Source organism: Echeneis naucrates, chromosome 8, assembly GCF_900963305.1.
Source record: "Echeneis naucrates chromosome 8, fEcheNa1.1, whole genome shotgun sequence".
NCBI lineage: Eukaryota > Metazoa > Chordata > Actinopteri > Carangiformes > Echeneidae > Echeneis > Echeneis naucrates.
The window spans coordinates 11412538-11427606 of record NC_042518.1 but is presented as its reverse complement, the minus strand read 5'-3'; the positions used below and the strand labels follow the sequence as shown (position 1 = coordinate 11427606).

Here is a 15069-nt window from a genome sequence, read left to right as displayed (position 1 = left end):
GAGAAAGACACTAAAACCGCCGGGTCCTACATTTCTCATACTGCAGTGGCACACTGTATTCAATTACACACAATCCTCCACAAACCAAGTTTGTAAAGCAGATTAGGCACTTTAGTCCCTGACTCTCCACAAAACAGAGGATGTTATACATGTGATCCCTGTGCAGGAAGTTCCATTCATTAAGACATTTCTTAGAAGGGCAATATATGTAACGGTATGAAATTGGTGGAATTGCTTTAAAACAAAACTACAACTGACAATTTCAGTGATTTCAAGACATTTTAGGCTCTTTTCAATGAAGGTTAAATCAGCACTAACAATTTAGTTATATTACATTTTATAATAAGAATATAAATATCTGAATTTAGCATCAAAGATATTTTGAGCTTTAATTACATCAAGTGTCAAGCTGTACCATTTGTAAGATATCAGTCCGTTTTCTACTATCCAGCAGTCACAAAGCTGAAGATACACAATAAAGCTGAAATCATATCTGGGAACATTTGTTTTCAGTCCTAAAAACAGCAACTGGGAAAGCTTTAAAAAAAATAGAGAAACATCTAAAGCCTTGATAGATCTGCAGCAGCAGACACAGAGTGAAGCTAGATGTTGGTGATGTTGTGTTACTCTTCCTGTGCTGGTACTTTCTATTGGCTGCATGTGATGTGTCACATGTGTCACGTGAAGACGTCTGTCCGTTGATGCTCCCCCCTGTCAGGGCACTTGTCCATTCCCACATTTAGATCTGGTCAATCTTATCCATTAACTGATTTGTGCTCATGTTTACAAAACGACAGGTTTAGAAATACTGTTCAGCAGTATAAGTAGGTGGATTTAAGATGCGATTGTAAAGCAAATTAGTGGAAACATACAGAAAACATTTGAATTTCTTAATGCAACCATTATCCTGACACACAATATTGTAATACAGGGAACAGTGGAGGTGAGCAGACCTATGAAATCTTGAATTAAACAACACCTGACTTTTACTAAAAAAAAGCACTTTATTTAATTAAGCAGATTTTTTCTTTTTCAGAATGGAATGATATGAAAGTTGAGAGTCCGTCTCCTTTGGAGATGAAAAAAATTGAAGGCAAAATGAATAAAAGCAGACATTTTAAAAACTCAAAATGAGTTGAAAGTGCTCAGTCCCAGCCCAGCTTTGTGCAGAGACGTGGGGAAGGAGGCCTGGCTCAGACTGCTCCAGGTCTGGGCGTAAGCCAACTGCAGACCAGGTTTACATCTCTTGCCAAATTATCATTGGCATTACATAAGGAGGGCACTGCTTTAAAAAAAAAAAAATATTAATGCGCCAACCTTCTACAGTAGAAATCAAAGAAAAACAGCAGCATCCTCAACCTCCAACTACTCAACCTTACAAATGTGTGTTCCTTCCCATTACTTTGAACAGGTGGAGCGAAGCTGAGTGGGAGTGTTGGGCAAAGTGGTCAGCACAGGCAATCCTTGAAGATCTTTGTTGATGTGGGGAGTGGTTCAACAGTCATTGTGCTATAGCTTGATGGTGCCAGTGGGCAGGCTACTATTGCAAAGTCTGTAGTAGCGAAGGTCATTAACCAACCGCTGCACACTTTGAGTGAACGAAGGCAGGTCCTTGAGGGAGGGGAGAAGAGTTGAACAGTTACATTTATTTACAGTTTGCGTGTTTAGGGTGCAGAGCAGACAAAAACTTTCACAAAGCATAATTACACTACACAGGAGTAGTTAGGACCAGTCTCTCATCATCAACTAATGACTTTCAGATCTAAGAGTGGAGTTTGTACGGTCTCATGTAGCAGATAAAGGTCCTGGTGTTGGTCTACCATGAGCTTTTAAATGCACCTGTTGTTGTGCAGCAAATGTTTAACAAAATGCAAGTAAGAAGCAGATTGGTCCACGTAGCAGCTGAGGAGCTAGTGTAGTGGTTCTTTTGTTTTTAGTTAGTCAATGTTATGCTCATTTTCTTGTTTATGGTTTGATCAGTTCCCAGGGGTTTATGGCTAGTCTTGCATGCCTGTATTTGTTAATAAACCTCATTAATATTGGGCAAACGGTACCAAACTGTCTGTACAGTCATAAGATGCTGAGCCTTATTCTTAGGACCAGTGTCCAGGACTTAGCGGCAACTAGTAGTGACATTTAGAGACTGCACCAAACTGAATAACTCTGCCCTTTCCATATGCGTCAAAGAAGCGACAGTGTCATGGAATGTAAAAATTTCAAAGCTGGGAAATGAAAAGTAAGTAATAAAATAAAGACCAATTAAAAGTTAGATTAAATAACTCAAAATTGTTAAGGTAGCTTGAGCTCAGTGAGGCTGCTCTGATCTACATGTTAAAAAGGTTGCTAGGATGGCTGGACATCATCCAGAGTAAACAAGGAATATGTCCCTTTTGCTTATATGTGGTAAGATTTTGGCACGTTTGGTACACACGTGTATTTGTACCGAACAGTTGGGGACGAGTAAACCTATTGTTTCACCTCTAATTGCCATAGCTACCCATTAGGTAGAGAATATCTCACACATTTGGAATTCTTACCTGTTCAAGCTTGAAGTTTCGGGCAAGAACAGTTCGTTGGCTGGTGTCCACACCCTGGCAGCCACTGAGGAACTCTGGCATGAAGGCAGAGTAGAAGGCATCAAAGTCGACAGAAGCCATGTTGTAAATAGCGAGGGTGATTTCCTCCTGAAGAAGGTCGTGGCTTTTGTGGAGAAGGACCTGCAGCAGCACGTTGATGAAATGGAAGAGCATCGAGGTCCGGAAAAGCTTCTAAAACACAATAAACATTCCAATTACTGCCTTGTGACACTCTGCTTCCACCAACCAAACAAGTGGGAGGAAATCATGTTCCCCTTCCTGAATCACAGTGTTGACTAATGACCATAATTGTTTTTTGATGAACTATATGAAGTAAAGCTGAAATATTCAAGAGTTTTGGTTTAATCTTGTTTGTGACAGGTGGCCTAAGACAGCTGGTCCGTTGCTTTAATTACAGGCAGGTCCAGTATTTTCTTTGTTCTCAACTATGTTGTGAAGGCATTCATGTGTTAAACTTAAACAGCAATTACTTTTATTTTGCCAGTCTGAGGTGACAACAGTACCATCATCCAGTGAACATCGAAATATAAAATACTGATATCAAAGCTGAACTTACTCTGTGGTACAACTTGTGCTTGCTGTTGAGTGACTCCAAATAGGAGAGATTCTGCTTGAAGATATGGATGTCAGGCTGCAGGAAAGATTGGCCAAATGCCTGGGAAAAGATCGGGAAATTACAAAACCAGGTTTAACTATAACTTTACTGATTAGCTGTGTTAAATTTGTCATCATTTGAGATAGATGAATCTAGTTACTGCAATCGGGTTTTATATTCCATATTAGTTCCATGTAACTAATAAGCTATATCATTATTATTGTTATTATTATCATCATCATCATTATTATTATAATATCAAGAAGAGAATTCTTACTCCTGTGAAAAATCCAAAGCCCAACAAAGGAAACAACTCCTGTCAAGGTTTTAAAGCAATCGTAGAAAGCAATGGAATTTTTATGCATCAGTGAAAAACAAAAACAAACAAATGGCAACAAAAACAAACAAACAAAAAAAACCCAACAACTGTAGATGCATATGCCAACCTGCATGGCAGCTGTGAACTGGGCTTCATTTTCCATAGTATCTTCAGCAGCTCCTTTTTGGACACTTGTTAAGACTGAAGTTTTAAAGAAGTACCTCCAGTTTTGGTGAAGTATTTGGTATAGCAACTCAAACATCTCTGCCTTCACATCTGGGGAAGACCGCTGTCAAAAACAGGGATGCATACCATCACAAACTGTACCCTTAAGCACTTGACAATTTTCATTTTCAGAATATTTAAATAAAACAAATCTGTGACAAGTTTCATTTTTATTCTCATTAACTACTGGTTTGTTTGTTCCTTTGTTAATATTATGAAGCCACATGCAAATTTCAGGTGCCCGCTGACTAACCAAATCAAGAAGAAAACCAAAGACACGATAACTTAGGACAAGTGACCACCAACTGACCTCTGCCACCACAGGATAAACCTGCTCCATGCAGAGAGAGAGGATGCTGGGGAGAAAAGGCTTGAAAGCTTGACCAGGCTCTTGCACCACCACCTGCAGGATTTTGAGGAACTTCTGCACCACTCTACACCCTGCACTGCCTTCTTGTAAAATACTGGCCGCCAGCTGTTCCCTGGAGCACATATAAGTGACATTACATTTAGTGTTGAGTGTGAGACAAGTATTTTCAGTGTATACCCAAATGCCCCATAAATCTAAAGACAAGATTTTATAGTAAAGTAAACAACTAATATAAATAACTGCAGCAAGAGACACATTTTTTACCTGGTGAACATGCTGAGGAAAGTGTGGATGATCTGCCCTGTGAAGGCAACACCCATCTGGACTCGCAATGCCTGAAACAGTGTCAAGAAGAAGGCCAGCATCTCATCCGTCACATCTGGGATACAGAGGTGAAAACGAAAAATTAGGCCAGTCAGATCACCTTTGTATTTTAGCTTTAAGTCCTCAGAATTCTTTCACATTAATTATACTACTCTTTATTACTGCATCTATCTAGTTAGAAATACTTGTGAAATAAATTAATATATGTTCATTTGTATTTTGTATGCTATTTGACAACAACTAGATGCATCTCTCAATGCCAGCTGCAAGAGCAGAGACTAAAATGAAGTGTTTAAATTCTTTAGTGACATGGATATGGCCTGTTGCTACATGTACTGTTATCACCTTGCCTACACGAGTAGGATAGCAGCAGAGAAATATTCCGTCTTACGGAAATATTACGTCTATTTGCCCAACATAGTGCAGTCAACCAAGACAGGAAAAGGATGGGCAGAAATGCAGTGTGACCCTTCACCTTCATCAGATTTTTAGTTAACTATAAATGGGCAGCCCAGCTGTTGAGGAGACACTGACCTGGCTGCTGAATAAACACTGGGAAAAGACTGAGTGACACTTGAACAGACTCCTGTAGACTCTGGTAACAGATCTGACGTGATTTTGTGGATTCCCCAGAGATGCTATCCACTATGTCCCTGAGCACAGGCAGAGTCTGCTGTATCACTGCTTTCACTGAAGAAGATAGAAGGGGTCAGAAAAAGGAGGGTTAGAATAGTCAGACAAGGTCTAACAAAAAAGAAAAGAATAGGAAGAAAAAGGAAATACTGACTGCCATCTAGAGCAGGTTGTCGTGGAGTAATATTCACTGTCCCTCTTAAAATACGATATTCACGCGTGAGGGCTGCTAACAGGCTGGCATGGTTGCTGGAGCGTGTTTGCCACTGCTGCTCACTCTCTGGTAAATTTGGCCATGGGAGCAGTAGCATGTTGGATAAAGCTCTACACACCAACATGTGAGCCTATGCGAGAAGAAATAGGCACATAGAAACACAGATTGCATATAATTATTTCAAATATTGAGGACGTTTCATACTAAAGACACTACTTGAAGGGAATCTGGGGAATATAAAAACAGATTTTCAAGTCATAAATTGTATGTTACAACACTAGCATGCAAAAACAACTTTGAAATGGTTTTGTTTTGTTTTAATATGCAAAGTAATAGAAACATTTACCTCTTGGGTAAGTCTTCGGGTACGATTTTCTGTTGTAATGAGGTTAAAAATGTTCTGAACAGCTGGTAAAGTGACCAAAAACACAGGCCGCACAGTAGATGTGATGGAGACCATCAGATGGCATGCTGAGAGCATGAGCTTTTCAGGTACCTTGAGATAAAGACAGTATTTAAGAACTATTTCGTGATTATTTCTCTGGTTTGAATGACTAAATAGAAACAAAAGGCAATACTATCTTTAACACAGAAATGTAACAGTTAATTTGTTATGTCCAGATTATGAATTACACAAATAGAAATACCTATTTTCATGGGCATAGTTATCCTTATACGAGGGTCCCACCCACGTTTTGAAATGATTCATTTGGACCCCCAACTTTTACCATTTTGATAATCAGACCATCAGTGAGTTCACGCTGTGTTTCAGAGTACTTTGCTTTATTATCAAACCCTCTCCTCTTGTTTATTTAGTGAAAACACAAAATAAATAAAACTCCAGCCCATGTTTTCACCGCTACCAGCTGCTTCTTGCATTTCACATGCGCACGCACAGGCTCCTTTTTCCATCTGACAACTCTGACAAGTGCACTGTGCAATTTGAGAAAACCCTGCATCTGTGCCCTGTATCAGCCTGCTGCCTTGCAATTGGGTCTGTGAGGCTGTGGCTATTTTCTGCTTTGGGTCCTGTCTATTGTTGCCAACATTACTGGCTGAGGTCTGCACTTTACTTGTGAGTGTGGATACAGTAAATGCCTGCGGTTCTTAGTAGCTGAACTGAAATACTGTAGGAGTAGCTTTTGTTTGTGTAATTTGAGACACAGACCAAGAGAAGCTACCTTAGCTGTAATGAGTGGACTACTGGCATCTATTGCAGAAGTGATGAGGTTGATGAACTGGCTCTGATTTTGACTGTGGACTTCACTGTAGAACTGTGCAAGCCAGTGAGAGTAGGCTTGCAATGCAGCAAGGGCCTGTGCATGTCTGTAACAAATAAATCAGCACAGAGTTAAACATGGTGGGATGAACAGCAATGATTATTCCTTATAAAGCTTGCTCCAATTTTTTTTTTTTACTCAAATCATCAGTGTTCATCAGTATTTATTGTTGGATTTATAAAATATTTCTGATAAACATCAGTCAGATTCATCTGCATTACTATCAATTCACTACTGACAGAAAATTATTATGTGACTTTATTATTATAAATGAAGTTCCTCAAAGAAAGACAAAGTAACCAACATCACCAACACTGTGCACTTTTCAGCAGCTCTTACTCATGCTGTGAAATATGACTGTTCTCCTAGCACCTGTTGGTAAAACCGTGCTCAATGCAGGACAGCAAAGTCTTTATAGTTGTAACCAGTGCGTCCCATGTAAAGGATTATGGGTAGATTTTTCTTCAAACATGTGATACTCACACGTCAGCAAGGTCTGGCTTTAGGACAGAAGGCACAGCAGTCTCCAGGTCATAAAGGTTGGTCTGGGAGCCGTAGCAAGTCACTTCAACCAACCTAGAAAAACAAAAAAGATTTTATGATGGTATGTTGCTCTTTTAATCAAGCAAAGTATACAGTACACAACAAAGTACACAACAAAAATACCAAACATTAAGCTCTTTCACATATTCATTAAGATAAGTAAATAATAATTGAAACAGGATTAACAGAGATTACATAATAATGACTATAGAAATTGTACAATGAAACTGTTCAACAGTTCTTTCGGAAACACAGACTTGTGATATATGTACAATACATTTTTTATGTCAGGGATGAGACGCAGAGCACTTACCTCTCCACTACTGCAAGTGCGTCACTGAATCGTGCGGCAAAAACTTCCCCAATGAAATGCTCAGCTAAGCGTCCCACAGCTTGAAGTAGGGAGCTGAGGTCCCTGAGAGAACAGTGAAGTCGACGGCAGTCATTCTCCGCGGTAATGTTTAGTCTCCGACCTGAAAAATGACAGTCCATTTAAAAATTTTATTTAAAGGATGGAGCACCATTCAATATGATTGTGGCTAAAATATAAGAGAGGATATAAAACTGACAATGTGTAAAATGCAAAGATTTCTTACTTGTACCAGTGGTGACAATAAACTGCTGCAAACCCAAGTATACATCCAAATTTTCTTGAAGGACTGGAAACTTGAGAAAGAGAAGAAGTATAAGGAGGAGGTCGCCAGCTGCCACAGACTGGTATGTATACATATTCTTAACAACAAATGTGTTTCCAAAATATTCTTGACTCCCCCCCCCAAACACATTATCATCTAAACTCTTCACTGAAAACAGCAAACATACAAACACATATTGTGACCAAAGAGTTGAAGGAGAAAATTTAACTGAAGATCACAGTATATTGTACAGTAACAGTCAAGCATCTTAACTTCCTATAGACCAACATAGTCATTCCCCCATTCTGTTTCCTCATTGATTAAATAACATATACACTTGCATCGATCTGAGCATACAGGGGGGGTGGTTATCTAAAAAAGTGTGGTGAGACCAAATGTTTGGCAAGGTGCCAAGTTATTGTCATAGTGCAATATCAAAGAAATTATTATCTGTCCACATTAGAGGGTACACAGACAGCATACATTCTTCCCATTAATCACAATGCACCTTGGAGGTTTGGATAAGTTGGATGGGACACCAGAGTTGAGGCTAAGGTTAAATTACTGTTTGCTTTATATTGTGTTTTGTACAACATTGCTGTGCATGTTCAATGTGATCTAGAAAACCTGTGGCTCGGCAGAGAAGTATTCTCTTTTACTTCCTGCTAAAACCAGCACGGTGCTTCAGTTACTTACCAAATTTCATAGCGAAGTGCAGTTGAATGAACACTTCTCTTTATACAATACAAAAGTTGTACAACATTGTGACTTGTACCTTTACTTCTTCGTTGAGCTCTGAAAGCTCAAATTTCAGCCCTTCCTTTTTCTCATTGCTCACAGAGCTACTGTGTTTGTGTCAGGACTGGGCTCACATTTGTCACCAATATATTATCAAATCGCCACCTCTTACCAAAGTAGAGAAAGCATGGGATGGGAGCAGCTCCATCACCTTGGCAACAACCTCCAGACTCTGACGCAGGTACTTCTGCCACTCAGTCTGTTTCTATAGATACCAAATGGATTTTAGTCTTTTTGTTGCTGCGGAAGATAAGCTTAACACATCAAGGGAAAAGGTGCATATGACAGATGAAACAGAGGACAATGAAATATCCTGTATGTAAAATGTTCTTACATCATCATCCAGAGTTTCATCATCCAGCTCTTCTAACTGTGCCTGGTTGTATCTGAATTGTATGCGGTTCAGAACCTCCCTTAACAGAAGAACTAAAGCATCTTTGTACCTGTCCAATCACACATGAATACATTTAACAACAATAATTTTAACCACACACAGAATAAGATAAATAACATTTGTGCGTATATTTTTTTGCATGATGCAATGTGAGATCAATCTTTTTGTTACATTTTTTTCTTACCTATTTAGGACACTGTCTCTGTCTGCTAGTCGACTTTTGATTTTGGTGGTTAGAAAATCCAAAAACACACTCCAGATATCCAAACAGGCAAAGTAGCCTTCATGGGTAGGCTGAATAAAAAGGAGGCAATTTTTCAGGAAACCAATATAAATCAAGACCCTGTAGTGCCTTGTATGAAGAGTTATGATTATTTTGATCAAATCATCATTACCTGGTTAAAGGTATACTTGAAAAGCAGGGCAAGAAATTCTACAATGGGAAACTGTGGACTGGACTCAATCCGTCTCAAGTGAACACTGACAAACAGGCGCAGAAAATCTGTGAACTTCTCCAAGTAACTGCAAAATTAAACATGAAACAGATACCACATCATCAATCTTAATATTAAGATATTGCTTTTACAGGTACTCATATGCTTGGGGCTGGTTATTAACTGTATATTTTATATCACTTTTATATCACTCTACTGACAACAGAGAGACAATATGGCTTGTGTGTCTACCCAAACTACAGGCCCACTCATGAAAATATAATCTGTTATCTGTCTGAGAGTTGGCCTATTTTGGAATACCACAGTGCAACTTCTGACAATACATAAAGCTTGACTGTAATGAAGATATGTATGATTCTTTAGGGATATCATGCTGAAATTGTCCAAGTACACTGTTGCCCGCGAACCCTATAATTATGTGCAAACACCAGTGATTGGAGCCATACCTCTCATCAAGTTCTTGTAGGCGGCTCTTGACTGTATGAGCATTATTCTCTCTTGTTAGCCTCTGCAGTAGAAAGAAGGTCTGTTGGAACATACGCAGCAGGTACTCCTCAAAATCCATTGGCACACAGTTCTTTGACACCAGTTCATTGACACAGGTCATTGCAAGTAAACCAAGTCGGGCGCGATCCACCTTGCTGCCTTGACTTTGGTGTCCATTTTGCCCTCCTCCATTTGATGTTGGAGGCATTGACCCAGGGTTAAGCTGCCCATTAGAAGAGGAGTTGGAGGAGACAAAGGATCCTGTCTTTGCCTTTGTATGAAGATCACAACCAAAACGTGCAAAATGGAAAATGGATGCCAACAGTGTAGGTGTGATGCTTGTGGACAGAGGGATCCAGCTGAACAGGTGAGCCAAACACTCCAAAACTAGACAGCAGAGCTGCTGACTCTCAGTGTCCAATGCTGCCATTGGCTGGCAGAGTAGCTTTGAATACTGGCTGCCCTGAAACAAACTGCCCAGCAATTCCACTGATGGATTGAAGAGACACAAAATTATACAATTAAAGCATAACAATGGTTAAGTCCTTGCAATTCTGACTAACTAAAGGATGGTTCACTCACCACTTTCACCTGAAGTCGGTGAGGGAGGTGGAGTGGAAGCTATGACACTGTGCTTGTCCCAATAGGTCTCCAGGATTCCTGTAAAATTATTGGCATGCTGTTAAGAACATATTTCTAGCAACACGTTTGTTCTGACTGGCAGTTCAAGTCCAATTTCAACACAAAATAACCAGAGAGAATGAAACTTATTTAAATCATGTGAACTCATTGAACAATCAGTAGCTTCAGCTTTTCTGCTGGTATTGCTCACTTAAAACAGAACTGAATTTCAGACTGTCCCTTCTTTGCAATGAGGCAGGTAACACTAACATCACAAGCCTTTTATATACAAAGATATTCCTTGGCAAAAAAATCCTAAATGTTGTTCTCACCTGTCAAAAGGCCAAGTACAGTTGGTACCTGCTCCAGCAGCAGTTTACGCAGCTCATCTTTCCTGGCAACACTCAGGTCTTCTCGAGGACATGCAAGTTCCTCTGATGTAGTTTTCAACATTATCAGCCCCAACTGAGCCAGAGCTGGGGTCTGGATCAACTGTGGTTCACAACAAATTAACAGACATTCAATATAAAAGACTAACTCAAGTTTCCTGTCAAATTTCCAAAGGCTGTTTTGGCAGGATACAAATCCAAAATGATTATTATTAGCATGTCATATCCTCTACTAGCTCTTGCCATCTGTTTAGGTTGACAGTTCAAGGCAGGTTTTAGAGTGGATCCAGGCCATCCTGTCTGAAGCAGAAACAACTTCTACCATCTAATACAATTAAAACACTTGCAGGAAGCTTGCACTGTGTTTACTCTATTACTTTTACGCACATAATCTAGAACAGTAACAGAGAAATAGGAAAGAGGCTTTTGAGGATGAACTTTACATACATAAATTCTGGGATGGTTAATATTCCATTGCATCTGCTGTAGACTGTGCACATGGGGGTCAGGATGATTAAATATCTGCACGCACAAAAGCTCTTTTAATGTGCTCTGGAGCAGTAATCCATGGAGCAACAGTACAACATATATAGGTTAAATTAAAAGTCTGAAATGCTACAAAAATAAATTTGACATGTGCAACAATTGAAAATAGAGAGGGGATATTTAGTGCAATTTCACATTACCAAAGGACACATGTTCAATGTAACAGAAGCTATGTTGAGTTGAGAAAGCCGTCATTCCTGTATTTATTTATTTTTGTATTTCTATTATTTCTTCTACAATTACTATTTTCACTATGTATTGTGTACTGCTGCCAATATATTGTGCTTTTTATTTTGTGAAGCACTTTGGTCAATGTTTGCAGTTTTAAATGTGCAACATAAATAAAGATTGACTTGAATTCATGAACTTCCACGTCATCAACCAGCAGCAAGTTAATGATGATAAAACTTGCACAAAAAGATTTGAATAGCATACATAACATCAACAGGGCTTACCTGAAGGGTGTTTGTGAAAAAATCATGGTAAAACATTGGCCAGTCCTGGCGACCAATGTCCACGATGACTTTACATAGTTTATTACGGATGAAATAGGGCACAGATTTGTGCTGACCGAGTAAGAGTTTGGGAAGACAGCTTCGAATCTCCATCTTGTCTTGTGAAGCAACTCCAATCCACATCTTGTTCACCAGGTTCTGGAAGTAAACAGCGGTAAAAACTGTTATCAATAATTAATGTGTTTAGTAATTCCTTTAATTATTAAGAAAGTATTATAAATTATAATGTCCACTAAATAACAAACTCCTAACACAACTTCAACTACAAACATGCATATCTTAAGACACAGCCACACTGGTAAAAAAAAAAAAAACAACAACAACAACAACAAAAATCTAGTAACACCCACTGACATCTCTTTATCTTTGATCTTTGTCTGAAATAAATAAATAAATTTTAATTGCCGACTACTGAACTATGGCTAGGAGAGGAGTCAAGCACCTTTTCTGGGGGACTTGCATGCATTAAAAAAACTTGCATTTTCAGAATATTTTTTTTCTGCTCCATATTATCAAAGCATAAAATGTAAAGAAGGCCTTGGATATTACCATAACATTAGATGTGTTTCTCACACCTAAAGAACTTACTTCAAATACTGTGAGGCTATACATCATTACATACTCATTCCGAGTATTGGAGAGGAAGAACAAGCAGTGCCGCCACGCTCCAGTCTGCTGTGCGAAGTTGTTCAGCAGCTCTTCTGCAGAAAAAAGGAAGTCGGTATGACCACTGACTGTAGTACTTGACATTATAGTACTTCAGAGGCAGACAGACTGAAAGTAATGCGTCACAACACAGGAAGCGTTTAAAAAAGTAACACAAAACACTTAATAGAAACAAATTAATGCCAGTTCACATGAAAATGCTCCACAATGAGAAATTTTAAGTCTTTGGCATAGAGAATCCAACGTCTAAAAACTTTAACATTTGAAAAATACATATTCAAGAGAAGACATCTGTTACTTAATCAAACAAGATGAGATGCACAATTTAATCAATTTTACTTTGAATAAAACTTATCTTGGATAGTAAACTGACCCTTGGAAGCACAAACATGTAAACACTCTTACTTGTACCATACTCTTAATTCTAAGGTGCAGAGGTAGAATTTACAAGGCCAAACTTACCAATTTCTCTCTTTCGCTCATTGGTTGTGCAGGTGTGAAAGAACTCTGTCATGAGGCTCTCCAGTGCACGTAACGATGCCTCCTCTGACGCCTAGTGTGTGGTTAAAAGGTGATGTTAAACAGAAAGTCTACATCTCATCTCTCTATTTACCAATATGCATAATCCAAACAACTGAATGTCACATTTCTACATCAAAGGCATCTAACCATTTGAGAGACAAACAAATAAATAAGTAAAAAAAAAAAAAAAAAACTTATTTCATGATCGTACCATGATGATGTGCATGTGTCATACAATATACATGTATAATCAGATACTCAAATGTACACCGATCACAAGTTGTTTTTAATCCCTTCCTTCAAAATCACTTCAACACATAGCCTATAGACTGATTTAAGGAAGTCCTTTTACAAGTTGCCACTTACAGGTGTATGCACCATCTTGCTCAGGTGAATTACACAATGAGCCGGAAATTAATCACCACATGGGCATGCCTGCACTGAGTTTTAGCAGGCCTTTGCACATGCGCCACATGTAACATGCACCACATCATGTGCACCTTTTCTGCATGGCCTTATGGAAACACTTCGGGGTCCAGAGATCACAACTGCATTCCGACTTATTGGGATGGTTCATATTTTAGCAATGATTATTCAAGTTACAGTCTGGACCACATACAATCTGAATCAAGTTTAAAAAAAAAAAAAATCTGCTGCGTTACAGCAGGTTTTGACAGGAGGAGGAAGTTAGAAAAAAATAGAGCAATTGCAACTTTTAAGAGCAGCTCGTGTGGCAGGCGGGTCTGAATTCCTTAAATAAGCCACAACTTGCCGAGGCTTCACACAGCTCGAAGCAAATAGTCGGTTCTGCAAGATGGGCGTCTTGTTCCGCGAAATGGCTTAACAGGCTGTCACATCCCGTGAAATGCCTGACCTTTTATAAACCGTTATGTGACTTAGCAATCACATAGGACCCTAGTGCATACTAGCATGTGCTAATAGCTATATTTACGCCACTTTAAATGCACACTTCACAACATTAGGTCTTCCTGTTCAGCTAGACTCATCAAAGGGTCTTGCACCACATTAGCTATTAGCAACTGCGACAGGACGACAACAGGAATAACAATGTTAAAAACACACCATACGTGATACTCACCATGTTTAGTTGGCCCAGACGGATTCTTCTGCTTTGTTAGTCTTGGGTTAATTGCAATAATGAGCCAACATTAGCTACCTGACTAGCCACTTCTGTAGCTAACGTTAGCTTTGGTATTGGTGGCTAACATATCCACAGAGGGGCCTCATCGTGGTCCGCTCGCCTCCTTCAGTCGGTGCTCCATGCACAGCTTAGCTAGCAAAGGTCGACGTGGTTGACTCTGCTTACAATACCGACAGAAGAAAAAAACACCGACTAATCGATCCTAGCCTAAAATAAAACGCTCCCCGCTTACCAAGTACACAGGCTTCACACTGAATCGGCTATCTCCGATCGGTAGGTTAGCTGCATTGTCGTGTGTAACTCCCTTTACCGCGAAGTTAAATATAGAAATCTTGTTTTATGGGACATCTACCACTGACTCCGACACCGGAGAAATGTGCAGCGTTAATTAGCTCCCTCGGTCCTGTCGAGGTTAGGTTAGCTAGCAGCTAACGCTGCAGCGGATGGCTAACACGTTAGCTTTTCTAGAAGGATGGAGGCATCATTTTCGTTAGCTTGCTGTCAAACGTAGACATGCTTCCAGGGCTGCTGGTCACGACATCTTGCCTTTGTCGTTTGCAATTTTAAAACGAGTGAATGTGCACAGCTAAGTGGCGTGTCTGCCAAATTTGTAAAAACACAAAAAAATATGTCACTAGGCGCGCTTGGTCCTGTTTTTCGGCTTTTCAGTGCTTAGGGCGGCTCAAAATTACAGCTAGCTTGTTGGTTTCAGGGTTTCGCTCCGCAACTTCCTCTTCTGCTGCAGAAGTGAACCAACCCCATTAGTTGGTGTGAAATCAG

At 39.5% G+C, this 15069-nt stretch overlaps 1 protein-coding gene across 1 annotated transcript; it reads right to left on the bottom strand.

Annotated features, from left to right (window-relative positions):
- Positions 1-173: 173 nt before the first annotated feature.
- Positions 174-15015, bottom strand: xpo6 (exportin 6). The gene is made up of 24 exons (XM_029508943.1): positions 14227-15015; positions 13068-13158; positions 12528-12640; positions 11880-12077; positions 10822-10981; positions 10451-10528; positions 9829-10357; positions 9323-9449; positions 9112-9221; positions 8868-8976; positions 8646-8738; positions 7697-7766; positions 7414-7573; positions 7041-7133; positions 6459-6603; positions 5624-5773; positions 5218-5407; positions 4965-5120; positions 4371-4485; positions 4047-4218; positions 3639-3800; positions 3154-3252; positions 2538-2768; positions 174-1611 (listed from the first exon to the last, which is right to left on the bottom strand). The coding sequence occupies exons 1-24, from the start codon at positions 14227-14229 to the stop codon at positions 1510-1512; spliced, it is 3456 nt and encodes a 1151-aa protein (XP_029364803.1). The 5' UTR covers positions 14230-15015; the 3' UTR covers positions 174-1509.
- Positions 15016-15069: the final 54 nt, after the last annotated feature.